This window comes from Gopherus flavomarginatus, chromosome 5, assembly GCF_025201925.1.
Source record: "Gopherus flavomarginatus isolate rGopFla2 chromosome 5, rGopFla2.mat.asm, whole genome shotgun sequence".
Classification (NCBI taxonomy): Eukaryota; Metazoa; Chordata; order Testudines; family Testudinidae; genus Gopherus; species Gopherus flavomarginatus.
The window spans coordinates 36263462-36291429 of NC_066621.1; the positions used below are offsets into that span (position 1 = coordinate 36263462).

Genomic DNA, 27968 nt, shown 5'->3' on the forward strand with positions numbered 1-27968 from the left:
GGGGGAGGGAAGCCCCCACGTTTTGCTCTGGGTAAACCCTGTTGCAAACATTTGAGTTTTTCCTTTCCAAGCCGGAGAAGGAAAATCTCCCACTGATCTTGCCCCCTTTGATATGTGCAGGGCTTAAATTTGTGCTGGGGGAGCTTTTTCATTACAAATTAAGCACTGACCCCACTCCCCTGCCTCTGAAATGGGTTAGGTGTGCTTGAAAGGCAGTGCTGCGTTTTCTTCCCTTGAGACTTGACAATACTACAATCGGACCAGGCTGGAGAGGAGTGTCCTGCTGTGAGTTCCCTGTTTGTGCAGCAGCACTACTTGCATTCACCCCGCGCTGCATGTGTTTAATTAATTACTTGGTAGATAGGCACTCACGTAGCTGGGTTCTAGTCCCAGGTCACCCAAGGTCACTCTGCAGGCTAGTGGTTAATTCCTACCATGCTCTGTGCCTCAGTTTCCCCCTCTATAGAATGAGGATAACAACCCTGCTCTAATACTAGGTGTCATTATTTCTGAAGGCAGCTTTGCCCCTAAACTTTCAGCTTGCAGGAGTAGGTTGAGGAGGTGAGTAGCAGGATGAATCTCACTCTTTCCTTACACTATAAGTTGGTGCAAAGGGAGGGCTAAGCCAGGAAGGATAGCCCCCTTGTGTGCTGCTTCTGCAGCGGGAGGCTGGCGTGCAAATCCTCCCCCAGCTCCCCTTAATGCATTATATGAGTCAGTTTATTTTGGTGATTATCCTGGCAGATCCCAGCCCGCACCTACCCCTCCCAGTCCCCCACCCAGGGTGGGCAGGGGAGGCATGTAGTATTATGATCTGAAACTGACTCTAGGGGGCACCTATGGGTGCAGCATGGAGTAAAATAGGTTAGTGGCAGGAGGGGAAGCAGCAAATAATAGTTTGTAAACCCTAGGGCTAGGGCTAGCTCAGCTTGGTAAGCAGCACACACTTCAGAGAGCCCCCCCTCCTGTTATCATCGGGGAGCTTCCTACTTCTACCCTTCTGCAGGGCCCCTAGAGGACACAATGCTGCCTTCCACCAGCGGAAGAGGACTTGGGGACTTAGGGTGCTGCACGCCCCTCTGCACCAGCACCTGTCCAGCTGCAGAGCAGAAGAGCTGAAACCAGGACAGGCGCTTGAAGCTATGCCCCACCCACCCAAGAAGCTGTATTCCTCTCCTATGCTGGTGAGGATATGGTGGGGGGGGGAGGAAGAGAAGAAGAGAGGAGTTTCCCCCACTGATTCCCCAGCTAACACCCTAGCCCAGAGAGAGTCCATAACCCCCACAACTGATTACCACAGGCCCACCTGCCCATCCCCACCAGTGCTTCAAGGAACAGCTTCCAACCATGGCTGTGTGCATAATGCTAACATGAGCAGGGCCAGAGCATAACAAGGGGGATGTGTGGGAGAGAGAACAACAGGGCATTCTGTGGGCAGAGGAACAGGGAATAATTTCCCCCCCTCCCCAAATGGAGTAGTCCATGTGCCAGTGGCAGAACATTTTTTGAAAGGAGGCCTCTGTAAAAACATTGCCAGCCCAGCAGTTAATATCCCTCTCACCGCAACACTATGTGGCCCTGTTTGAACCAGGGGACAACTGTCCACCGCTGTTGAGAGTAGGGGGAGACAAGGGGTATGGACTGCGCCTAGCACTCTCGGCCTACCACCAACCGGCAGAGGAAGAATTGGCAGAAGCCAGGAAGTGGGGTCCTAGGGAAGCCAAGTGATGATGGAGATGGGAATGGGGGAGGGTTTGCCCTCTGCCTGTGACACCCCCTTGCAAAATCATACCCCCACCCTCAATCTTTCCACAGAACTTAAGCCCACTCTGCTGGGCAGTGGCATGAAGGGAGCATGTCCTAGCCCTGCAGGCTTCTGTCACCATATACAGCCCACCTGAAGGCCTGTATGCTGAAGAGGAGGAGAGACACCTACACAAGTTGAGAAGGAAAAGCAGAGGGCTAGATGTCTTCACTCATTCTATGACCTCTCACTCCAGGTGCACAGATGAACCTACCATAACCACAGGGGAAGAGGACTTTGGTACCAACATCTCAATTGCCAGCCCTCTGCAGGAGCAGCCAGCCAGAGAGACAGTCCCATGCCAGGGACCAGTTCAGCCCCAGGAGGGCAGGTCCACATACCAACCCAGCCAGTCTCCACTATGCTCCACAGTAAATCAGCTGACAGTGACACGTGCACAAGGCTGGGGCTTTCAGGTTTTTTTAATTTAGTTTTCTTGGAAAAAAGAGAAAAGAAAAAACAGTAAGGCAAAAAACCCAAAACTAGAAGTGGAGGGATTTTTTCTTCTTTTTTTAAATTTAAATCTACCAGTGTCCCTCCCATGGAAATAAAGGGCCCATGCCCCCTCTGTGCCTTCTCCTGTCCCAACAAGCAGGGATTGGCTAGCACTGGGCTTGGCCTCATCTCACCAAGCTGGCGAGAGGGGACCCGCCCCATCCAGCCAGCAGTCTAGGCACAGGCAGCACAAGCACTGCCCCCTTACCCTGTTGGCAGAGGCGGTGGAGTTGGGGGGGGGGGGAGAGAACCCAGAATGAAACATACAAGGAAGGCACCTCAGTGTGTGATTCTCAGCCAGGGCTGCAGAGACACACCCCTCTGATTTTGGGGCTGGCCTGATTCCTGGCCCTGCCTGATCCTCTCCCGCTATGGCAGCACCTCTGAACCTCAGGATCCAGCTCTGGCCGCTGTCAGTGCCTCTGTCCTCCCTGCTGGAAGGGGCAGGTGACTTTAACAAGGAAGGGAGTGGCCAAGTGGAGCAGGAGGGATGCTAGCTTAAGTGGGCACGGGCCTAGTCCAAAGCCAAGTATGGCTCTGGGTCCAAGCACCTCCTCCCGCTCTCCCCCAGGTCAGTGCTGTGCCTGAAGGGCTGGGCGGGACCTCTGCAGAGCTTAGGTACTCACTGTGCTGGAGACATGAGATGGGGGTGTTACAAAACTGGGACCCACTTGTGGGGGGGAGAGGGAGGGAAAGAAGGGGGCAGAAATCAAACAAAATATTAGCTCTCTCTACATATATATAATATACAGATATATAACAGGTGCTCGCTTGGCCAGAGGGATGCTCCACCCCCACAGCAGCTCCCCGCCTTCCAGAGTGCACATGGGGAGGGGGAAGACAGTGGGGTGCGTTCCTCTTGGCAGAAGAAGAGGGGAGACCAGAGGGGGTGGGGGTCTCATTGCCCATGGCCCTCTCTGAAATCAGACGGAAAGTTCAGCAGACTGCCCCAAAGAAGGGTTCTCAGAGAGCAAGGCAACTCACGTCACAGCCTCCGCCCCTGCTCCAGGATGTGGAAGGCGAGCTGCGGCTCTGCATTGCTTCCTGCAACATTCCTCTGTCTCCATGGGCACTCACCAGGCTCCCCCAACCACTTGGGTGCCCCTAGCTCCCACCTAAGGGAGGGGGGGACTGACCCCTCCCCACCAAGATACGAGATACAGGATATCCCCAGCTCCCCCCAAACAGCCCCCTCCATGGGAAATACATTGGGGGGCTTCTGTTCTTACCCACATCCCCATTGTGTGCATCCCCTTGTGTGAGGGTGTTAGAAAAGGACTGGCCCTTGTTAACAGCTCGCAAGCTCTTCCCCCCACAGCTCCCGGAGGGGTTGGGCCGAGCTGGACAGACAGATGGCCGTGTAAGGGAGCTGGAGGACACAGCCATCTGGGGCACAGAGCGCCAGCCCTGGGGATCTAAACATCATCAACATCAGTGTCAATCAGCTAAGGCAACCCAGCCAATCACCGCCACTGGCTTTTGCTTGGGGTGATTGATTTGGAACAAGCGATTGGTTAAGACAGACAGACACTCCAGGAAAGCACTAGGCAAGGAAGTCACATGATCGGCTGCTTCCCTTCAACCTTCATCCTCTTTCCTTCTCTTCCTCCTACTGCTGATCCTGCCACTTCCAGCTCAGAAAATGTCCGGACACAAGCTCCAGTCCTGCTTCTCTTTGCTCTCCCAGTAGCCTCCTCGGTACACGTGTGCCAACTCCTTTGTGACAGGGTCCTTCTTCCGCTCGAACCACAGAGCCTTGTAGGGGTCATAGGGAGTGCCTGGAGGTGGAAGGAAGATTTGCGAGCGGGGTCTCAGACACATGAGCATTGCTTGTGGGGGAGGAGAGGGGCAGGGGCCGGGAGCAAAGAGTCTCCTTACCATCCTCTGTGGCCTTCATGGCCTCAGCCTCGCGCTTCTTGCGGGAGATGCGCTGCTTCTCCTCCAGCCGCTGCTTCTCGGCGTTGGCCTCATCCCAGCGCCCGTTCTCCATCAGCCTCTGGTCGGGCCGCAGCCGGCTATCAGTGGGGGCGGTGCCGCTCTCCGGGGCATTGAGTGTCAGCGCCAGCTCGGAGAAGTAGTACATGTTCTCAGCGTTCTTCCTGTGCCGAGGGTGAGACATGGCAGTGGGGTGGGATCCATGGAGATCCTGCCACCATGGCATCCTCCCTCCAGCACTGCTGCCTGCTCCGCCAGTGGGGAAGCGTTTCCCCATCCCATGGGAATCCCCGATCTCTGCATTGGTTGCCAGTCCTCCCAGCAAAGGAGAAGTGGCCGCAAGTGAGGGGAGCTCCATAGCTGCTATGGAGGGCAGAGATGGCAAGGCGTGAGCCAGCACCTGTGTATGAGACAGCCCAGAAGAAAGCTGGGGGTATGCTGGACCATCTAGCCCCCCCACTGTGGCTCAGCCACACCCCCAGCCCAGCAGCTATCACTTACGGGAGGGGGTTCCTTTTCCACAGCAGAACCTGACTCTCCTCAGCTCTCTGCCGCCCCTCAGCACCGTTCTCCCCACTGCCTGGCAGCACCTTGAAGCAGTCCATCTTCTCATCCCAGGTGCCCAGCAGGATAAAGTGCACTTTCCCAGAGGGGTCTGTCACCTCTCCCGTCACCTGCCAAGATGGAGAGTACAAAGTGGGACACTGGGTGCAGCTGTCTCCCCAGCCACCCAGCACAGCAGCAGAGATGAGGGAGCTCCCCTGTGAGCCTCTAGTGCAGAGGTGGGCAAACTACGGCCCACGGGACCCTCCTGCCTGGCCCCTGAGCTCCTGCCCCGGGAGGCTAGCTCCCAGCCCTTCCCCCGCATTCTCCTTCCCCCACAGCATCAACATGCCACACCACCGGTGCAATGCTCTGGGCAGCCGGGAGGTGCAGCTGAAGAACCATGGCCTGACCCGGTTCTCTGTGCTGCATGGTGGCGTGGCTGGCTCCAGCCACTATCACCAGCCACCGATGCTCCGGGCAGCACAGTAAAAGGGGTGGGGGGTTGGATAGAGGGCAGGGAAGTTTGAGGTGATGGTCAGGGGGCAGGGGTGTGGATAGGGGTCAGGGCGGTCAGACGGCGGGGCTGAATGGGTGCAGGGGTTCCAGGGGTCAGACAGGAAGGAGGAGGGGTTTTTTTGGGGGCAACAGGAGGCAATCAGGGCAGGGGTTTCAGGGGCAGTTAGGGAGAAGAGGTGGTTGGATGGGGGCAGGGGTCCCATGGGGGGCATTCAGGAATGAGAGGAAGGGTTGGATGGGGCATCAGGAGGCAGTCAGGGGTGGGGGTTCCAGGGGCGGTCAGGGGACAGGGAGCGGGGAGGTTTGATGGGGCGGGAGTCAGGGGCGGGGGGGGGGAAGATCAGGTGGCAAGAAGCAGGGGCAGGGGCCAGGCCATGCCTGGCTATTTGGGGCGGCACAGCCTCCCCTAACTGGCCCTCCATACAATTTCTGAAACCAGATGAGACCCTCAGGCCAAAAAGTTTGCCTGCCCCTGCTCTAGTGCCACTCCCAGTAGCCAAAGGAAGCAGCCAGCTGCAGGAACCAGCATTCACCATATTCCACCTCCCTCCTCCTCATTAACCCATCATTCCACTCAGGAGTTGACCAGATTCCTTGCCCCAGACCCACTGCTCCCTCCACAAATTCCCCAGAGCCCATCCACCCCCGGCCCTGTTATCTCAGCACTCCCATGATCCCAGAGCAACAGCAAGCTGGGATCCGAGCTGAGCCTCAACACCAGGGCTGGCTGGGCAGGTCACTCCGCAGAGGTGGCTGCCATGTCATACATGATGTGCTGTCTTCTCCCTCAGCTGCCATGGGGCAGCAACTTACACAGGTCCTTTCCCATCCTGTCTCCTCCTCTGTCCCACAGCACCTGGCCCTTTTATTCTCTCCACTCCTCTATCCCCCAAGCCCCTGTACTGCACTGCCCTGGTGAGCACTGCACCCTGCTCAGGGGTGGGGAAGGAGACTTGGGATGAGGATGAGCCATGAGTCCCCCTTACCTTTCTGGCCACGTCCCGGGAGAAGTAGCTGTAAGGAACAAACTTGAGATTGCACTTGTCGCCTGTCTTGTGATTGATGATTTCGATCTCGCCGGACTGTGGGGGAGAAAGGTTTGAGTTAGCTAGGCTCAGTGGCACTCACAATGCACTTTCCAAGCCCCCACTCCCATGGTAGTGATGAGGAAACTGAGCCACGGCTGTTAGATGCCTAGCCCAAGTCACATGACTGGGAATAAAACCCAGGGGTCCTGGCTCCCACTGCTGCTGTATGACCCGCTCCTGGTCGTGCTTGGCCTTGGGGCCACTGCAGGGCTGGGAACAGAACCCTGGAGTCCTGCCTCCTACAGCTGCCCTGTGAACACATTCCCAAACCCGCCTGCTCACCTGGTCTATCCACAGCTTGCCCACTATGATATTGTGTACCGTGGTGGTCACCTTCTTCCATGTGTAGTGATTGCCGGAGGAGTGGAAGATGCAGTGGATGGTACCTAGAGATGGGGAGATGGAAGGTGGAACAGCCATTAGCAGACTTCCCCTCTGTGCTGGGACAGGACAGAACTCCACCCAGCCATGCCACAGAAGCACTAAAATATGGGGGGAAGGGAATGGCCAGTCTAACCCCAATGGCTGCCTTACAATGCTGCAGACGACACACACCTGCGCCCATCCAGGCCTCCCGCCCATCTCCAGGAGAGCCCCAACACAACATGAACCCAACTTCACCCAGCCCAACACTTAACAGCAACCCAATCTGCTTTTATCTGACAGTCACACGCACCAAGCAATTAGGAAGTACTGAGCTGGCTGTACGGGGAGCTACCGGCTACTCCAGCTCCAGCCCCAGCCTCTCCCAGCAGGGGATGCTGTAGGGAGCAGGGCAGGAGTGCTTGCTGTGAAGGGAGCTCCTGGCTACTCCAGCCCCAGCCCCTCCCAGCAGAGGGCGCTGTAGGGACCGAGGCAGGGGGGTGGGGGCACACTGGATTTGAGGATGTCCCTGCAGGAGCCAAAACACTGCTGGGTTCATTCGTTTTCCAATCTCTTCGGAGGTGACCGACTGCGTTCACGCAGCAGAACATCTTTATTTTGGTGGTTTCCGCCGGATGTGTGTATTTGCCGTTATGGCGAACACGGTTTCTGGACAGACACTCGTGCCATGTACCAATTCCAGAAGCAGCACACAAGGAGCAGCCAGGGGACTGAAGGATGGTCCCAGAGCATGTCCGATTTCTTGCACAAGGGGTACAAAAGAGCAAGACGCTCTCCAGCAAATACTGCAGATGCCTATTTCTCAACAGCTTATAAGCTTTCCAGACTTCCAATTGTGCAACCAATTCCCCACTACTCTGGAGTTACTGTCCAATTGACTACAACTCCCTCAGACCCAGGATATTCACTGTTCCTTCCACTAGCAAAGAAACTCAGACAACATGGCCTAGTGGATATGGCTGAGAGTCAGGGGACCTGGGTTCTACTCTCAGCCAATGTTCCCTCTAATTTTTTACGTCCATGTGCAGAATGAAGTTTGTTCTGTGCACCAACATGAAGGCGATATGTGGCAGGGGTGGGGCTGAGGGGTTTGGAGCATGGGAGGGGGCTCAGGGCTGGGGCAGAGGGTTGGGGTGCAGGGAAGTGAGGGCTCTGGCTCGGGCAGCAGGCCCCAGGGTGGGGCCGGGGATGAGGGGTTCAGGGTGCAGGCTCAGGGCTGGGGTGCAGGGGGGGGTGAGGGCTCTGGCTGGTGGTGAGGCCGGGGATAAGGGGTTTGGGGTGCAGGCTGCCCTGGGGCTGCGGCAGGGAGAGAGAGGACTTCCCCCAGCCTCTCGCTGCAGCAGCTTAGGGCTGGGAGAGGGGTGCTTCTCCCTGGCCCAGCAGCTGCAGCAGGGCTGGGCTGAGGGAGGGGCGCCTCTCCCCATCTACACAGCCCTTTTATTGCCGGCTGTGCAGCTTAGAGCAAACTTAGCTCCCAGCTGTGCCCCAGCCAGCTGGGTGACCTTGGACAAGTTATGTTCCCTCTCTGTACCTCAGTTTCCACTCTGTAAAATAGGGGTCATGACCCTGATCTCTATGGCTGAAAAACTCTAGGTCAGAGCTAGGGGTTATAAACGTCACCTTAGCTGTGGGGCTGGGGTTGGTCTGCTGCAGTAGCACTTGCTTCGCGCTTTCCAAGCTCCCCACCAGCTCAGGCCATTTCCACTATAGAAACTGAGGCACAGCAGCAGGGTGGCTCACCCAAGATCACTCTGCAAGGCAGTGACGGAGTGGGAATGGATCCCAGGAATCTGTCTCTTCAGTGCATGTTCCTGTGATGGGCTGGGGCAGTATCTTCACCGCACTCTACCATCCTCCTTCCTGGGCAGCTGACAACACTACAGGAGGGGCTGGAGACTCTAGCTGGCATAGAGGGTACTGCAAGGGGAGCAGAGATGGTAACCCTCATCCCTCCCTACTGCCCAGCAGCGGGGGTGCTAGTGGCCAGGACTCACCAAGGGGCATGATGGAGATGTATTTGCCACGAAACTTGCTGGTGATTTTGATCTCCTGGCGAAGCGTCCAGCCGTGCCTGGAGTGAGCATGGTGGGCGGCAGCAGGAGGGTGGTGGCTTACCTGGGAGAGATAAGGGGGAGGATGAGACAGTCACCAAGGGACCTGTGCCATCATTTGTCACTCCCAAGCCCAGCCCCTCATTTTCCCTAAGAGAGGAGTGTGGGGATCTGGGGTGCGATAGGCAGGGATGGCAGCACTAGGAGCTTCAGCTGGAGGAGATCTTTAAGGAGCCCGCTCACAGACGGCAGGGCAGCCTGGCTTGCCCTCTAGGGCAGAGGCAGTTCACACCTGCTCGCAGAGGGAGCGGTAGCCGTTTTCCTCCAGCCGGTCCAGCTCGAAGGTCTCCCCCAGGAGAGGGTTGAATGGCTTGCTGGTGCGGAAGACGGTGGTGGAATAAGAGGAGACGGTGAAGGCGGCCACGTAGCAGAGCTGCTCCAGGGAGCTCTCGCACTTGGCTGCTCGGTCCAGCAGCTCATGGTACTCCAGGTCCTCGGTAAGGCGCTGCAGCATGGACAGAGGCTCGTTGAAGTTCACCTGGGAGCAGGAGAGAGGAGTCAGAGACAAGGGATGAGCCCAGAACCATGGCTGCTCAGGCAGCCCTGGCACTGGGAACCCAACAACCTTAGATCAATGGGGCTCATCAACCTGCAGCCTCATTTCCAGCTGTTCCTCAGAAATCTGGAGGTCACTCTCTTTCAAAGAGCTAGCCCCCGAGCGCCCCCAGCAGGCTGGGCGACTCACCGGCATGGGGATCTTGGAGAGCTCCTTCCCAATGCAGTTCTTCATGATGCTCCACAGGTTGAGGCTGTAGTTTGGCTTGTTGGGAATCCGAGTTCTCTTCTCCTTTTTGGTGTCCTCCGGCTGATGTTTGTACTGAGGGCAAGACCATGCTGGGATGACCAAGGGAAAGCCAGTCTGCAGACCTCTCAATCTTGACTCCCTCCCTCCCTTCATCTCCTTCTCTATCTCCAGCCTCCCTCCATGCAGCTTCCTATGCCTGGGACACAATCCTTGACCCAGCCCACCAGATCTCCTCCCACTCCGCTTCCAGAAGGCTGAGTTCTTCCCCACTTAGCTCTCATGCACTCCCATACCCATGGGCCTGCCTGTTTAGGCTAAGCTTGTCAGGCCCTTGGCTTCATGCCTGCTTAAAGCACCCAGCAAGCTCAAGTCACCAGTGCCAGCAACATTCCTTGGGATAGCTGCCCATGCCCCCAGACAGCCCCTCTCTCTCTCTCTCTGGGGGCTTCCATCAGCAAAAAGACTGTGCCTGCCCCGGGCACAGAACTACCTGCTCATCAAGGCTGATGTCACTGCTGGCGCCACTGATGTTGCTGCCGGTGCGTCTGCAGGAAGTAGAGAAAACACAAGTCAGCATGTTGCACCCCTCAGTGCCCTCCCTCCCCCAAGCCATCAGAGGTTCTCTCAATCTGAGGTGCATTGGAGAGCAGAGGAATGGTACAGGACATGGCAGGGAGGTGGAGAGGCCCATGCCACGCTGATAGCTACCCCTCTTCATCACAGGAACCTAGAATATGGTGCTTACCAGCAGAAGCAGATCTATATGATCATCCACAGGCGTACGCGCAGGGAAGGGGCATCCTCCCTGCTAGGCAGAGGAACAAGGAGAACGATGCCCGAGACTCAGCCCGCGATCACTCACTTGTGGCCCATGCTCTCCGGCATGGTGATTATCTCCGGTGCATCGAAGAACTCATTATCGTCATCTTCATCACTCAGGTCTCCTTTCCCTGGGCAGCATTCATCTGCAAGAGGGAATGGTGGCAAGCTATACATAAGAGTCTTCAGTCTCCATCTGCCTGGAGCCCAGCAGGAGGCATCATGGGAAGCAGGGCAGCAGTGCTGGCTGTGTGGGGAACTCCTGGCTATTTCAGTCCTAGCTTCTCCAAGCAGAGGGTGCTACAAGGAGCAGGGCACGAGTGCTGGCTATAGGAGAGTTCCTGGCTATTTGAGTCCAGACCCTTCCCAGCACGGGGAGCTGTATGGAGCAAGGAAGGAGTGTTGGCTGTTGCAGAAGCTCCCAGCTATTCCAGCTGCAGCCTCTCCCACCAGACCAGAGGGCACTGTCGGGAGCGGGGAAGCAATGCTGCCCTGGAGTGAGCTCCCAGCTACTTCAGTTCTGATCTCTTCCAACAGGAGAAAGGCAGGAGCGCTTGCTGTAGCAGAGGCTCCTGGCTACTCCAGTCCCAGCCTCTCTCAGTAGGGGGAGCTCTAGAAGGGAATAGTGCATAACAATGGAGAGCGGAGGCAGAGCTCCTTGCATCACCCAGCAAGAGCAACTGCAGACTGCTGCAATGTAGCCTCAGGGAAGGAGCTCTGCCCTCTGACCTTTAGCAGAGCCCCCGCCTCGGGGGGCGCCGGCTGGCAGCACGGTGGCCCCTCGGAAGGCTCTCTCTAGATGATTGTGCTGCTTGGCCAGCTGCTCCAGGGTCTCCTCCAGTCTGATGCGCTGGTCTCGCTCATACTGAAGGGACTTCTGCCACTTCTTGCTGTGTGTCTGCGCCAGCATCAAGAAGTCTCGGCAGGCCTGCAAGGAAGAGCACTGGTCAATGCCACAGCTCTGCACTCCACCCTGCCCCTGGAGCGCTGTGTTAGGCTTAGCGGGGTCTGTTCAGCATGCGTACGTAGTCTCCAGATGCCTCTTATCCCACTAGGGGCAATGCTGCCCTCTTGTGGACAAACAAGAGCTGCAGGGGAATTTTCAAGCCACTGGCAGTGTCCCAGCCATCACCCCAGCTCAAGCGTCCAACAGCCACTCAGACAATAAGTCTTTTGGCCTGTCAAGACATCTTCCTTGTGATCCCCTCTGTGCTGAGGTTCTGAGGACTAGAGGCAGCTCTGAGGCCAGTGACTCCCTGACAAGTGCATGGCAGTTTACAAAGCTGAGCCAGCAAGCAGAGAAGTGGAGCGGGCTCCCAGCTGAAGGCCCTGTCGGCCCAGTCATTTGAGTGAGCATAGATCCTCATTTTCCTCACAGCCCCAGCTCCCTTTTGGGGACCAGCGCACACTGGGAACCTCCCCCACCCCCAGAGATACATCCTGTAATCAGGTTCCCCATCTCCCTCTGGCACCAGGGGGATGATACCTCAACCCTCGATGGCCAGATGAGCGATTGCTGAACAACGCCCACACAGGCCTCAGAAAAATCATTGTGCTGAGCTGGAACCTGTAGGTTGCCTATACTGACTTACATAGGACAATACATCTGCCCTCTGCTCCAGAGTTCGCCTTCATTGCAATAGTGATCAGGGCCTTATTGTGTCACACAGACACAGGCCACAGCTGCTTGCCCCACACAGCATATGATCTAGCATGCAACGTTCCGCACAGATCCAAGAGGCCTCTCCGATCTGGAGCAGCGCATGCCGGGGCATGTAATCCCTGCAGCTCCATCCCCTGCCGCTGGCCACACTCACATTTATCATGGCGTTGGAGGTGATGCGGAAAAGCGTGGCTCGCTCGTTGACCTGCTTGATCTTCTCGTTGCTCTCTGCGGGCAGCTTGAGGGTCTCCAGCTCACTGAGGGAGCGCTGCAGTGCCGTGCCGTGCTTGGCAATCAGGTCGTTGCACGTGCTCAGGTCCTCCACTTTGCTGGACAGGGTGCGCAGTGTGTTCTGCAGCTCTGTCTTGTCCGTCTGTGACACAGACTCTTCATTATCCGACTCATCTGGGGGGTGCGAGGGGTATCAAGGACAAGCCATGTCACATCCAGCCAAGAAGGGATGCTCAGCACCAACTGGTCATGTGTGGTACCAAACCCTCCCCTGAGACCCAGAGGCGGCTCTAGGTATTTTGCCGCCCCAAGCACGGCAGGCAGGCTGCCTTTGGCGGCTTGCCTGTGGGAGGTCCCCGGTCCCGCGGATTCAGCGGCACGCCTGCCGGAGGTCCACCGAAGCCGCGGGACCAGCGGACCCTCCACAGGCATGCCGCTGAAGGCAACCTGCCTGCCGCCCTTGCGGCGACCGGCAGAGTACCCCCTGCGGCATGGCGCGCTGGTGCCTGGAGCTGCTTCTGCTGAGATCAAACCCTCCCCTGCTCCTCAGACACTGTCAGCACTTCCTACATTCTGTCTCCACAAAGTGATGGTAGTGGATTGGACAGCTAAGGGGAAACGGTGCCTCATCCTATCCAATCCAGCTGGAGGTCAGTAATGATTGACAGCAGCTGTCATCCAATGGCTGCTCAGGTTGGAATTGTACCACCCAACCCCTGGCTGGGGTCAGCTGTGGGACTGACCTAGGACCTCTGGTTCTCAAAACATAAGCCGCTCCTGCCTGGACTAAAAGAGCCAGCTCTGTTAGCCACGGCTCCATCTGTGGCCCGGCCAGCACTGGCCGGCACAGAGTGGCTGTGAGTTACAGAACCACTGCTAGTGACTCGTGCTGGCAGCAGGGCTCCCGCACTGCAATCTACATAAGCCACATCACAAAACTCCAGCTAGTGCTCAAGGGAGCAGCCCAATCGCTTGGCAAGAATTATTACACTTATGCTCCGTGCCAGCTACCAATGTGTCTCAGTTCCTGGTTCTACCCTTGGACAGGACTGGGCGCTGCCTTTTCCACCCAGGTGACATCTCAGCAGCTGAAGTGCTGGAGCCCTGGTTGAACTGTTAGGGCACAGCTTTAGCAAACAGGGGCTTTTGAGCTTTCTTCCTTGGCCGAACAGCATATGTCTGCTGACCCCAGGCAGCTGAGAAGGAGCATGGATTGGAATTAAAGAGAGAGGGCATTTTTACTCCAGAGAGGCTATTTATTGCGCCCCCCTCTCTCTCAAAACAGAATCTGAAAGGGATTATTCTAAAGCCAGGATAAAATTAAATGGGCAGGGCTGTTCACTGCATAAGCGGCTCCAAGAAGTCTATGTGAAGACACTATCAGAACAGATCAAGCCAGGAAATCTTAAGAGAAAGCTCTGATCTGACCATGTGGCTGGGAGTCCTGGCATATGAGGTGTGTGTTCAACAGCAAGAGAGCCAACACTACGGTATATATTAGAACTCAAGAATACCAGAGCCCCAAATCCTGGAATTCACGGATAGAGAAGGCAGAGATATTGCTAAGTCCTGATTACTGTCAGAGTCAATAAACACCTGACAGCTGATCTTTTAGTGGTCTACGTTGTCCTGAGAAAAAAAAAACCCAAAAAAACCGAGGTCCAGAAATCCCAAGCAGGCCAACGCAGAGCTACATTAAATTTTATTGGGGTGGCTCCCAAAGGCATCACTCAGGAGTGACACCTCATTGTCCTGGCAGCTGTACATACTGTCCCAACCAGATATAGCTAATCACTTGCTATGTTCATACAGATTAATCTGGAAAAGGTCTAGAGCAGGGGTGGCCAACCTGAGCCTAAGAAGGAGCCAGAGTTTAGTAACATACATTGCCAAAGAGCCCCAGTAATATGTCAGCAGCCCCACAGCAGCTCCCCTGCCCCCCCCCACCCCCAGCACCTCCCACCCACTGGCAGCTCCATTGATCAGCACCAGCACCTCTCCCTCCCTCCCCATCAGCTGTTGCGTGGCATGGTGTGCAGGAGACGGGGGGGGGGGAAGGAGCAAAGTCAAGGCAGGCTAAGGGGAGGGGGCAGGAAGGGGTGGAGTGGGGGCAGGGCCTGTGGCAGAGCAGTGAGCACTTTCCAGGTGCATTGGAAAGTTGGTGCCTGTAGCTCCAATCCTGGGGTTGGTGCCTATACAAGGAGCCACATATTAACTTCTGAAGAGCCACATGTGGTTCTGGAACCACACCTTGGCCACACCAGGTCTAGAAAAATTGGAATATTCTCCCCCCATCTCAAAACTGCAAGAAACCTTTCATTTTCCAGACCTGTTCCATCATTTATTCTATATTACATGGTGTAAAAGTGACAGCTGCTGTTCAAGCAACGGTCAGAGGAGACCTGGCATTTTTTTATTAAAGGAGGTAACAGCTGACACTATTAGAAAGGTTCAGAGACCATCAAGGAATTCTCACATTGGACCTGAAGTACTGCTCACTGAAAAATGCAGATCTCACTCCCAACAATAAAGGTAGAAAACCAATACGCTTGGGGCTAGTGTCTATTTCTAAGCAGAAAGGCGAAGAACTGAGATTGTCAAACACAAAATTCAGTCCCTGGGATGGCTGGACACCTTCCAATGGCGCTGATTTCACTTTCCTGAACATTCCAACTGCGGCTGCCTGAGTGTGGAGAGATCTTTATATGCGCATTCATGCCACAGCCTCAGACAGCACAAGGCGGTAGCTGAGCCACAGTCAGACCCCTGTGTTCCCATGGGAAATAAAATTCAGTGGAGCTAAACACATCAGTCCAGCGGGAAGAACGGCCTCAAAAGCCTCTTGCTGCAGAACACAGCAGCTTAGACATGAGATTGGGAACCAGGCAGATTTGTGACACAGACAAACAGGGTGTAGTTTTGGAGCTACAGATCTACCAGAGATTGAACAGCCTACTGGGTAAAGCAGAGTCCATCTGCCCTTTATACTAAAGCAAGCTGGAAGGCAACAAGCCCCCAGGCCATGTGTTGCCATGGGGCATTGGGTACGCAGTTCAGCAGGCCCTAAGCAGTGACTGGAGAATCATAGGCTTGGTTCCGGGCAAGGCTGAAGATGCGTGGTCCTTGCCCCGAGGAGCTGAGACTCTATATAGGATGGAACGAAAAATGCCAGGAATCCCAACTGGGCGAAGAGTAAAACTTTATTGATCCCCAGGCTACACGTCACATCTCTAAAATGGAAAGGTGATTGGTATCTCGGGGTGAAGCATGTGGTGCTGCTTTCAGGTGCGAGGTTCTAATCACCTGCAGCTCTCAGACTCAGACTCATAGGTCAGAAGGGACCAATATGATCATCTAGTCTGACCTCCTGCACAAGGCAGGCCACAGAACCCCACCCATCCAAGAGAGCTCTGAGCTGGGAGCCACAGAAGTGGGGAGATACAATTACTTAAGGGGCTCAGATCCCCGCTCCTGACACACAGCACTCCACCCTGAGACCCCAAACCCCATTTAGGTGAGCACTCCCAGCCCTGAGAGGAAGGGAATTCAGTCTTTGTGTTCACTCATTCCTAGTTTCCCCTGTGTCCTCTGTACTGCACCACCAATGGGTCCCTCCCTTCTCTTCCATGGAGCTCCCTCGGCGAAGCTGCGCATGGCACCCCTTACCCGATTCAGCGAGCATCTTGACAGCCCTGGCCTTGGCCAGCTCCAGGGCTGTGACCCAGCGCTGCCGCTCCACCTCCGAGCTGGCCTTCAAGTGGTAGGTCTGTGCCCCACCGTTGGAGATGATGAAGTTGCAGGAGTCCTCCACAGTGATGTTGGCTGTGGCTAGGTTAATGGTCCCACGACAGGTGTGACGCATCTCCGCTTTTGATCTGCAATTATGGTGGAGAAGGGTGGGGAACAAAGGAAAACAATGGGTAACCCAAGTCAACACTGAGAGGGGCATCACAGAACCAGATTGCTGTCATGTAAAATTAAGATGGTCATAGAGGAGTTTTTAAACTAAGGGCTCGGGGAAAGCCGACAGGTGTGCTGGTGGGGGTGTGGTTCTATATGTGAAAGAAAGCATAGACTGAAATACAGTAAAAATCCTAAATGAATCAAACTGTACTATAGAATCTCTATGGATAGAAATTCCATGTTTGATTAATCAGAGTATAGCAGTAGGAATAAACTACTGACCATGTGACCAGGATGGTGACAGTGCTTGTGAAATGCTCAGGGAAATTAGAGAGGCTGCAAAAAAACAGAAAACCCAATAATAATGGGGGATTTCAACTATCCCTGTATTGACTGGGAACATGTCACCCCAGGATGGGATGCAGAGATAAAATTTCTAAACACTATAAATGACTGCTTCTTGGAGCAGCTAGTCCTGGAACCCACAGGGGGCGGGGTGGTGGTGGTCAGGGGGAAAGGCAAATTCTTGATTTAGTCCTAAATGGAGCACAGGATCTGGTTCAAGAGGTGAACATAGCTGAACTACTAGGTATAGCAACATATGCAATTAAATTTAACCTCCTTAGGGGGAAAAATACCAAAAAAGACAAACCACGGTAGCATTTCACTTCAAAAAGAGAAGTACACAAAAATAAAGAAGATAGTTACATGGGTATTAAAAGGAACAGTCACAAGAGTGAAATGCCTGCACACTGCATGGAACTTCTTAAAAACACCATAATAGAGGCTCAAACTATATGTATACCCCAAACAATAGAAACAGTGAGAGAACCAAACAAAAAAATGCCACTTGGCTAAACAACAGTAAAAGAGTCAGAGACAATAAGACACCTTTTAAAAATTGGAAGTCAAATCCTTCTGAGGAAAAACAGGAAGGAACAATCTCTGGCAAGTCCAGTGTAAAAGTATAATTAGACAGGCTAAACAAAGAATTTGAAGAACAATCAGCAGAAGATTCAAAAACAGCAACTTTTTTTTTTTTTTTTTTTTTAAATAAAGTACATCAGAAGCAGGAATCCTGTCAATCTTTCTGGCCACTGGATGATCAAGGTGCTAAAGAACCACTCAAAGAAGACAAGGCTGTTGCAGAGAAGCTAAAGGAATAATTTGCATCAGTCTTCCCTGGAGAGTACGTGAAGGAGATTCCCACACCTAAGCCATAACTGCGGTATGTAACTTAAAATCACTTAAATCAGCCTCTGTTCCAGATGACTGAAAGATAGCTAATATAATACTGATTTTTAAAAAGCTTCAGAAACAGTCCTGGCAATTATAGGTCACCAAGCCTGAACTTCAGTACGAGGCAAATGTGTTGAAACTATAGTAAAGAACAAAATTATTAGACACAGACGAACACAATATGTTGGGGAAGAATCAACATGGCTTCTGTAAAGGAAATCATGCCTCACCAATCTATTAAACTTCTTTGATGGAGGTCAAACATGTGAACAAGGGTGATCTATTGGATACAGTGTATTTGGATTTTCACAGAGTCATTGACAAGGTCCCTTGCCAAAGACTCCTAAGCAAACCAAGCAGTCATGAGATAAGAGGGAAGGTCCTCTCATGGATCAGTAACTGGTTAAAAGATAGGAAACAAAGGGTAGGAATAAATCATCAGTTTTCACACTGGAGAGAGGAAAACAGTGGGTTCTCCCAGGGATTTGTACTGGGACCAGAGCTGTTCAACATATTCATAAGTGATCTGGGGAAAAAAGGGTAAACAGTGAGATGGCAAAGTTTGCAGACAACAACAAATTATTCAAGATGGTTACGTACAAAGCTGACTGTGAAGAGTTACAAAGGGATCTCACAAAACTGGGTGGGTAACAAAATGGCAAATGAATTATAGTGTAGGTAAATCAAATTAATGCACACTGGAAAAATATAATCCCAACTATACATACAAAACAATGGGGTCTAGATTAGCTGTTCCCACTTTAAAAAAAAAAAAAAAAAAAAAAAAAAAGAGAGATCTTGGATTTATTGTGGGTAGTTCTCTGAAACCATCCATTCAAAGTGCACCAGCAGTCAAAAAAGCTAACAATTTTAGGAACTATTAGGAAAAGTCTGGCTAGCAAGACAGAAAATACTATGGATTTATATAGTGACATTAGGATATGTCCACGCCTTGAATAAAGCGTACGGGTCTGGTCGCCTCTTCTCAAAATAGATAGATTAGAATTGGAAAAAGTACAGAGAAGGGCAACAAAAATGACTAAGGGTCTGGAACAACTTCATATGAGGAGAAATTAAAAGGACATGGGCTGTTCAGCTTGGGAAAGAGATGACTAAGAGGAGAGATGATAGAGGTCTATAAAATCATGAATGGTGTGGAGAAAGCGAATAAGGAAGTATTATTTATTCCTTCACATAACTCAAGAACCGGGGTCACCCAATGAAATAAATAGGCAGCAGATTTAAAACAAACAAAAGGATGTACTTCTTCACACAACGCACAGTCAACCTGTGGAACTCTTTGCTAAGGGACATTGTGATGGCCAAAAGTATAACTTGGTTCAAGAAGAATTAAAAAAGTTCCTAGAGGATAGGTCCACCAATGGCTACTAGCTGAGATAGTCAAGGACACAACCCCGTGGTGTGGGTGTCTCAAGCCTCTGACTGCCAGCAGCTGGAACTGTATGGTTCACTTGATAATTGCATTGTTCTGTTCATCCCATCTGAAGCATCTGGTGCCAGCCACTAGTGGCAGATAGGATAGTGGTCTAGCTGGATCATTGGTCTAACCCAATATACCTGTTCTTATGGCATGGCATCATCGCAGCATCTCCCTGTTCCCCTAGCATCCCATCCTTCTTCCCAGACAGAACTCTGTAATCAGCCAGAGGGGTGGTTGTGGAGTGCCAGGCACCCCATATACTGGCTGTTTATTCTGTTTTGAGCTGCTTGCTATGTGGACATTATTAGCCAGATCTCTTCCTTGCTAGCTTTCACTAGCATATGGCAAGCTGCAGAGGCATTTCTCTCCGCCTCTCATGCCACCCTGCACATCGGCAGTGGCTCCCAGTTTGTTCTATTAATGGATCAGACCAATCCCCTTTTAAGGGTCTAGGTGGGGAGCATTTTCTATGCTCATGTGATCTCTAGACTGGCAGGCATTTCTATTAATAGGGCAACATCTTGAACTTCATAGAACTGCCTGGTAATTTAGCCCAGCCAGCCGCACACTAGGCAGGCCAGATGGCTGGGGATTTTATATTCGCTGCCGGGACTTGGCCAGACTGGCGAGCTTTTGGGGGTGTTAACCCCCAGGTGGATGTGGCTTCACAGAGTTCACACCGACAGCCTTTGTTCCCAAAGTAAATATTAACCAAGCGGACTAGTGAGTTTCCTGGCTAGCCACCTCACACTCTGCTGTCAACGTGCCCAGTAATGCACGGAGCGGAGCACGCACAGAACACCCACCACCCAGCAGGAAATTCCAGAGCTGGCCAGAGGAGATGTCCCTGCTAGATCCTGTCCTTTGATCTCACTTATTGGGCAATAGTGATGGGAAGAGAAAGGCCCCCAAATAGCCATGGCAGAATTAGCATGGCTGGAAGGGTGGGTCCTCTCTTGCTGCCCCTTAAGGTCAAGGAGTCTCTTCTCCCCCCACCCCCCCACAGACACGTTGAGCCAGCAGGGGACATCACTTTTGGCAAGTACACACAGCCTCCCTGCCCTGACAGTCAGGTGAGCTCTTCACCAGCCAATCTAGCTATTCAGGCTGCAACCTTTCCCTCCCCCACCCCAGCTCAGCATGAGTTCGAAGTTCCCACTGTATCGCTGTGGTACAATGCAGGGCCATCTCCCTGTCTGCATAACCAAGCAACACCTAGGCAGCCAAGGGCTGGCGCACACCCACACCTTCCCCTGGCTTTGGCAGCTTGGGGCTGGCATACCAAGGAAGCTGTTGTAGGTCACCCTCTTGGAGAGGGGGGAAAAGACAACATGGGGGTGAGCTGCTTTATCTCAGGGGCTGCCACTTTTTCTGAGTACTCCCTAAACCCTGGAAGTTTTTGCTGGAGAGTATCAGACAAGGAGGCTGGGGGAGGGGAACTATGCATTCTCCCCTTCCACACTCCCAGCTGTGTAACATGAGCTTGCATTGCCAGCTATTCTTACCCTCCAGGTTCTAGTTACTCCATGAATAATACAGGGCTAGCTAGAGGAGAACAGCTAACAAGCAGCCGCCCCACCCCAGGTTCAGCCAGGCTGGGCGTCCTTCCTCTGTGTTGTCACTTTAAACAGTTTATAATCAAGACGCCTGCCTGACAACTCCTGAACCATTTGTCTGGGACTTTTCTGAGATGCCACAGGCCTAGTGTCAAGGGTGGGGAGGAAAGTCACTGCCTTCTGAAGATTTAAGCTTTCATTTATTTATGACATGAAGTTTCTAGCCCTTAAGGTTGGGAAGAAAATCCTCCCAACACGACCAAATGCAGGGCTGCCTTCCTGAAGCTGCAGCTTCTCTGCTGATGGCTTTCCTGAGCATCAGCAGAGTGACATTAACAAGACACTGGTCAGTTTCATAGCTGCCATTTCGAGCCCTCTGGAACACAGTGAGGGTCTCAAGAATCTCGCTCAGCTACTTGCACTTACATCATCATCTGAGCACCTCACAATCTAACATCCCCACTATACCCCGGAGAAACTGGGCAGTTCCACTGTGACATCTGTAAAATAGGGACACACAAAGCCTAGGTGACTTGCTCCAGGTCACACAGGGAGCCTGTGGTAGACCCAGGATTTGAACCTACAACTCTCAAGTGTCAGGCTAGTACTCGGACCACTGGACTATCCTTCTCCCTTATGCTGCTGCTGGGGAAGATATGAGCAGAAGCCAGGCCCTGTGGCAGGCACTCAAAAGGATCCAATGCAGAAGAAGCAGACTGGTCCACACCTAAATATTACATCGATCTAGCTATGTCACTCAGTGCTGTGAAGTTTCATGCCGAGTGCTGTAGTTAGGTCGCCCTAACCTTCTGGGGTAGATGCAGCTAGGCTAATAGAAGAATTCTTCCATGGACCTAGTTGCCACCTCTAGGGGATGTGAATTACCTACCTCAAATGAAACCCCAGCTCTAGAGTCCAGTGCTACAGCGGTAGGGTGGCCATATTTCTTAAAGTAAAAACACGACAGCCAGTGCTCGCCAGAACTGCTCCCGCCCTTCTCCCATGCACAGGACTCGCCCGAGCGGTCTCCAGTCCCCCTCCCCAGAGCCGCCCTCCCCACGCCACCAGGGGCTGACCTGCCAAGCCCTGTGCAGCCAGCTGCCGGGCTGAGCTCAGTGCCACCTGCAGCTAGGGCTGACCTGCTGAGCTCTGTGCAGCCTGGGAGGTCAGCTCTGAAGGCAGCGCTGCCCACCAGCAGCAAATTTCTCCACTGCTGCTGGTGGGTTACACTGCCTTCAGCTGACCCCCAGGCAGCAGCTGCCACTCTCTGCTCTACCTTGCAGCTGGGACAAATGCCCAGTGTTGGTGAAAAAGTAGGGACGGCTGGGACAGAGTTGAAAAAGAGGACTGCCCCGGCCAAAATGGGACATATGGTCACTCTATACAATGGGGTAGCTACAGCTGCAAAGCCCCCTCTACAGTACAGTGCTACAGTGGGGTAGCCACAGCTGGAGCATGTGTAGTGTACCCATAGCCCCATACACCCACACTCACAGCAGCTAGGAGGCTGGGGTAGGGACAGTTTTACATTCGCTGAGAGCCCAACAGTCAGGAGATGGCAGGAAAAAAACCCTTCGCCTTCCCAGTAGGAAGAGGAGCAGAGGTGGGGCTTCAAGGTTGTCAGACATCTACTTGCAAGGGACAGATATGAAGGAGCCCCCATCAAGCATGGGGGTGGGGCTGGGCTTGGCAGGAGGAACCATCCCCTCCCTCTCTCTCCAATCTTCAATCCAGGCCTCTGGTAAAGCTTTTAACCTTTGTGCAGGCTCTGGGGCTCAGATGTCAGCTACAGGCAGGGTGTGCAAAATAGTTTTGCTCTACCTGCAGATATTTACCATGCAGGTGGGAATGAAATTACTTCCTGGCTGCCCAACGCTAAGCACGCAAAGCCAGGTCAAATGGGAGATGTCCAGCGAACTCTGAGGTGCTACAAGCAGTAATGCAAACAATTCAGGAAGGAATGCCCTCGGGGGCAGTAGTGACTTAAGGCCCCAGTGGGGTGGTGGATACCAGGCTGCACAAGGTGCTGATGTAAGCAGCCCTGGTGATTAAAATCTTATCACACTCCTCACCCCAACCTGGGCATGTTGGCCAATTCCAATTCACAGGAGTGGGTAAAGTGATGCCTGAATCCAGTCTAAACATCACTTTGAGATCCTTGAGGGCAGATGGGGCTGGAGAAAGATTTTAGTGGATTTTTATAGAAGGCTCTAACGTGCCCACCCTGGTAGAGGAGAGCAGTCCTTATTTCCACCCCAGCACCTTGGAGAGCCCAGGGCACAGAATCCCTCCATCACACACAGTGGCACTTTGGTACCCACAATCAGCCAGACTGAGCAGCACTGTTACACAAGGAGCAGGCTGGAGCTGCCTCAGAGCTCCAACACTCCTGCACTGTCCAAAACTCAGATGGGGCAGGAGGTGCACATGGCCCCTCTGGCTGTGTGGGCAATGCCCTTGATGCCCCATTCACCCAAACTAGGGAGGACAGAGAGGTTGCTTTCCAAATCCCTCCTGGTGCAAGTCACTGCAGGGCTGTACTGACCACACATCCCCTGAGCTTACACCTCACTGATCCATGCACTCAGAACAATAAATATTTTGTTAAAGCTCAGATTAGTCCCTGAAGGGGGAAGGAACCCAGGAGACATGTTATGGACCAACCGCTATTCAGGGGGCTGCTGCGTGTAGCCTGTGATTCTGGGTAGTGTGTTAACCAAGGGCATGCAAGGCAATGTACGATGGGCTGCAAGGGGCTTACAGTTAGCAGCTGCCAGCGCTACTTATAGGTCACTAGCTCAGTGTATGTGTAACCCAGTTTAGGTAAGGAAACACGGTTCCATCTCCCAGTTTGGGGAAGGGGAATTAGGGACTGGCAGCAGGAGGGTTTGCCAGCAGCTCAAGATGCCCCAAAACTGAGCTGAACAAGGGAACGTGAATGATGTCCGCTCAGTGCTCTACCTGCCAAACAGCGGAGCGATGCTGAGCAAGCACCGAGACTCAGAGTTGGCCTCCTGCGCCTGCAGTTTCCTGACGGGCACCAGCCACCAACCAAAAGAACAAAGGAGTCCCCCTCCTGCTACTTTACCAAATTCTTGGGGCTCTGCTCAGCCAGCTGGGCCTCAGAGGGAATATCAGGAAGAGACGGCCTCAGTACATAGGGGTTATTACTGAGTGAGAGAGGAGAAGAGTTCAGATGGGGCATCTGTAGCAGCATTGTTCCAAAGAAGGGATAACATGGGGGAATCTCTCTGCTAAGTGAGGGGAAATTCTGGCCCTGCCAACAGCTCAGTGAGGAGGAGGGAGGTGACTCCGAGCAAGAGGGAACCCCAGTCTCTGAAATAACTAAGGAACCTTTTGTTCAGCAAGCCCAGTTAGGGTGAGCGAGTACGGCAGCCCCATACTCAGTGGCCCTGGCTGGGGGTGGGGGAGGACGGGGAGATCTTTATCCAGCAAGAGTTTGGGCAGAGGTCTCTCTACCTAAGAATCCCAGCACTCTGCATGCTCATTGCTTTTCATGGAAAAGAACATCCCCAGGACAAAAAGACATCTCTCTTGCTGGGGGTATCTTTAGCAGCTGAGAAGCCCAGAAGGGTCTCTCCCTGGGACAGGACTGAGCCAGTTATCTAGCCATTTCATCAGTAGATCTCAAAGTGCTTTACAAAGGTGGTCAGTATCATTACCCACATTTTACTGATGGAGGAAACAGATGGGAAGTGATTTGCCCAAGGTGGCCCAGCAGAGTTGGGTATAGAACCTAGGTCTCCTGAGTCCTAGTCCAGTGCTTTATCCACTAAGCAACACTGCTCTGCTTGTAGCTGGAATAGCTCAGCAACCTGTTACTCTGGGTTTGGATGGGGGAGGGTGGCAGTTCCAGGGAATTACTGGAGTGATAATTGGTCCTGATCGCACCCATATCTATAACAGACCAGCAGCCCATTGTGCTGGGTGGAGATATGGAAGGGTTTGCCTCTCCCTTGGGGGGGAGGAGGAGGAGGGCAGGGGAGGGACTTCCCATGTCCAAATACCTATAGTAGATGAGAAGTCTGCTGCTCTGCTTGCTCCTGTGTTTGTAATAGCTAAGGAACCCACTGGTCTGGATGGGTCTCTCCTTCCACAGATGCTCAGGAGATAGGGTCATGGTATCTCTATTAGCTAGAAGCTATTTGCCTAGAAGAGGGGATGGGAGTAGACCTCCCCCACAGGAGCCTCAGTGAGGTTTTCCAGTGCCAGTGTTAGCTGAAAAGCCCGCAGCTACCAAGGAATGGGGATGGGATGGAATCTCCTGGAAGAGGATCTATTTGCTGGTATTTGTACCAAGGATAGAGGGGGTTTCAGGTCAGGTATCCCAGTAACTGATGAGCCCACTGCTCTGGTGGGTAAGAATAGGAATTGTCGGACTGGATCAGCTCCAAGGTCCATCCAGTCCCATACTCTGTCTCAGCCAGTGGCTAGCACACAGTAAGATGTAAGAACGCTGCCATGGCAGGAGAGGGATAATCTGTCTCTTACTTTAGGCCTCCTTTCGTCCTAATAAATTTCAGGCTTAAGCCAATCTTTAAGCCCTTCCAAAAAACCTTTAATTAATCTGGATATTCTTAACCTCCATACAGCTGTCCAAATCTCTTTTTTGAATTTTGCTAAAGTCTGAACCTCGATGACTTCATGTGGCAGTGAGTTCCACAGGCTAATACCACACTGGTGCAAAAAAAGTATGGCCTTTGAATGTCTCTTGGTCTAGGGTTAGGAGACAGGGAGAGCAGAAGCTCCCAGTCTCCCTTTCTCAAAACCAGTCATCATTTTATAGACTTTTACCATGACCCTTCTCATTCATCTTCTTTCTAAAGTAGCAATCCCAGTCTTTTTAATCTCTCTGCCTGGGAGAGTTATCCAGGCCTTTGATCATTTTCATCACCTTTCTCTGAATTCCCTCTAGTTCTGCTATTTTCTCTCTCTCTACAGGGGTCTTGCTGTACAGGAAGATCCCTGATATTTACAACAACCATGGAACCTGTTGGTCTTGGGAAACACTCTCTGAAGGGGTGGCCACCAGCAACTGTAACTGAGGAGCTCATTGCAAAGATGGGGCCGGAGGGGGATGGGGGCGGGACATGACTGGTGGCTCTTCCTAAGGAAAGTTACCTGTAGCAGCTGAGAAGCCCACTATTCAGGGCATAAGCAAGGGGGTTTTCTCTTTTTCCCTAGGGGTTTTGAATCTTCATCACGTGGGGGCAGAGACCCTGCTACCTGAAGGAGTCTGTTGGTCTACATGCTTATCTGGCCCATCTTCACCACACCCTTGCAAGGCAGGGTAATATTTGCAGTTTACAGATGAGACACAGAACATTTGGCTCCCCCAAGGTCACACACACAGTCTGTAGCACAGCAGGGAACTGAATGACCCAATCCAGTCCTTTAACTACAAGAACATCCTTCCTTGTGAGAGGCAGAAGGAGAATAATCACTATCTGAGTTAATGTATAAACCTTTCAATGCAAGGACAGGAGCTGAGCCCCCCAATGCTGCTTTGGGAGAATGTGAAATGGGCTCTTCCCGGCAGGTTCCAAACAGGAAGAGGGTTACAGACCAAGAGTTACAGTACTCAAGGAACCCATTGCTCTGGGTGGGAAAAGGAGCCTCTTTGTTGGGACATCCCAGGCCCAGAGATGTGTCAGTGTGAGGGAAAGGATGTGATCTATAATCCCTGCAGGGCTAAATCACCCATCCTAGGGTGGGGTCCCAATGGGAGGCAGTCCCTAGCACAGTGGGTGCCATGACCTGTAGTAGCTTGGGGGGGGAGGAGAAGGGAGCATGACACAGTGGGGAGGAAGCTGTCTTGCTCAGAAGGGGAAAGAGGGACTTCCATAAAGAAGTTTAGGATCCCACTACTCTAGGGGGAAGGGTCTCACCCATAGCTCAGGGGTTGGGATCTACCACTGGGGGTGTGGCAGAGACACAATAGGCTCCTATTTCCAGGGGGATGTAGGAGATCAGCACCCACTGCTCTAGGGAAAATCAGCTCACAAAGCATGAATGATCTCAGGTTCGGGGGCAGTGTCTCACCTGTAGGAGCACCACAGCCCATTCCTGTGGGGCAGGAGGGCTGGGCCCAGCCCGGGGGACAGGTCTCAACTGTAGCAGCTCAGCAGCCCATTGCTATAGGGCAGGAGAGCGGGGGGGCGGGGCCCAGGCCGGGTCTCACCTGTAGTAGCACCGCAACCCATTACTATGGGGCAGGAGAGCTAGGGGGAGGGGCTCAGGCGGGGGGCGGGGCTCACCTGTAGTAGCTCAGCAGCCCGTTGCTCAGCACGAACCAGCGCCGCTGATACCCTTTGATGTAATTGGTCCATTTGAAGAGCCAGCCCTCGCGGGCCGACCCGGAAGCGGAGCTGCCCGACCCGGAAGTGGATGTCACCCCGCCCGGGCCCGCTCCAACGGGGCACCCGGGCCCGCCGCCGCCGCCCGGTCCCGGCGAGGGGAGCGAGGTGCTCGGTCCGGGCCCGGAGCCTCCGCTTCCTCCTGCGGCTGGTGCCGAGGGTCCGGGCGCTGCAGCTGGGCCTGGCCCGGGCCCCGGCCCCGCAGCCCGCACCTCCGACATCTCGCGCCGCGTCCGAGAGCTCGTCGCGCCGCCGCCCGGAGCCCAAGTGCCCTGCCCCCGCCTCCCTCCGTGCGCTGCGCCGTCACCCGCCCCGCAAGCTGTCCATTGGCGGCGCCTCCCCTCTCTGGGGGCAGGAGTCCCGCCCTCCAGCGCCGCGGCCCCGCCCGTGCTCTCCCATTGGCCTAATGGCCTCTGCTGGGCGGGTCCTGGCAGTCTATTGGCTGGTATTAGCAGTCACTGCCATCCCATTGGCCTCGTCGTTCCCCTTTGTTATTGGCTGTTTAGCCTGTTTGTCGCCATCTGCACCCAATGGGGAGATATGGGCGGGGATAAGCTATCGTCACCGTAGAACCGAGACGGTTATTGGTTGCGGGCGATGATGATGAGGCAACGCCACACGCAGAGAGGTGATTCATTCTGCGTCTGAGGTAGGCTCTAGTGGGCGGGGTCTCCATCAACTTAATATCAGGATTGGCTGACTACAAAGGAAGGAGCGGGACTCATGGACGTGTCCAAGCCCGGCTATTAGTAACCTCTGACCTATGACCCCCTGAGCCATTGTCACCCTGGGATGCCAATCTGTGATCCTTGACCTGTCCCGAGGACCGGGGCCCCAGGACGCCCCACTGGTGTCCCCACCTGCTAGGACTGGACCCTTTGACGCCCCAAGTCAGAGCTGGGCAAATGGGCCCAGGATGGCAACAGACTCAGCCAATGTCACATGGGTGCCTGTGGCAGAGCCGGGAACAGATCCCCACTGTCCCAGTCAAATCCCCAGACACCAAGGCTCCTAAACTGCCATCTGAAAAGGATAGCATAGGAGTGGATTGAAGCTAGGCTGCTCCTCCACCCCTGCATGGATTTGTCCCACCAAGCTGTTTCACATCACGAGAA

The 27968-nt window shown here is 53.5% G+C and overlaps 1 protein-coding gene and 2 long non-coding RNA genes across 4 annotated transcripts in view; 1 reads left to right on the forward strand and 2 right to left on the reverse strand.

Moving 5' to 3' along the window:
• LOC127052665 (uncharacterized) lies at positions 1–2372 on the forward strand. Its single transcript, XR_007774843.1, has 3 exons — positions 1–285; positions 1007–1184; positions 1816–2372. It is a non-coding gene; the product is annotated as an uncharacterized LOC127052665 (long non-coding RNA).
• The window catches only part of LOC127052683 (uncharacterized), a 52544-nt gene that overhangs the window by 19615 nt on the left and 4961 nt on the right, over positions 1–27968 (reverse strand). The window lies entirely within an intron of this gene.
• On the reverse strand, positions 2209–27121 carry OSBP (oxysterol binding protein). 2 transcript variants are annotated; one of them, XM_050956147.1, is made up of 14 exons: positions 26755–27119; positions 16004–16212; positions 12261–12511; positions 11173–11371; positions 10487–10589; positions 10115–10169; positions 9565–9696; positions 9112–9357; positions 8763–8883; positions 6667–6770; positions 6283–6378; positions 4736–4908; positions 4178–4398; positions 2209–4077 (listed from the first exon to the last, which is right to left on the reverse strand). In XM_050956147.1, the coding sequence occupies exons 1-14, from the start codon at positions 27072–27074 to the stop codon at positions 3935–3937; spliced, it is 2373 nt and encodes a 790-aa protein (XP_050812104.1). In that variant the 5' UTR covers positions 27075–27119; the 3' UTR covers positions 2209–3934. The 2 variants fall into 2 exon arrangements, with proteins under 2 accessions (XP_050812104.1, XP_050812105.1); XM_050956148.1 differs by lacking the exons at positions 2209–4077; positions 4178–4398 and adding an exon at positions 4405–4634 and having other exon boundaries at positions 26755–27121.

What these genes read in the sequence shown, in the direction of transcription:
- OSBP (XM_050956147.1), bottom strand. Translation starts at nt 27,074, where the DNA reads ATGTCGGAGGTGCGGGCTGCGGGGCCGGGGCCCGGGCCAGGCCCAGCT. An exon ending in GCAAGCTGTGGATAGACCAG is followed by an intron (nt 6,379 to 6,666) that starts GTGAGCAGGCGG and finishes TCTCCCCCACAG; the next exon opens with TCCGGCGAGATCGAAATCAT. An exon ending in CATGAAGGCCACAGAGGATG is followed by an intron (nt 4,078 to 4,177) that starts GTAAGGAGACTC and finishes TTCCACCTCCAG; the next exon opens with GCACTCCCTATGACCCCTAC.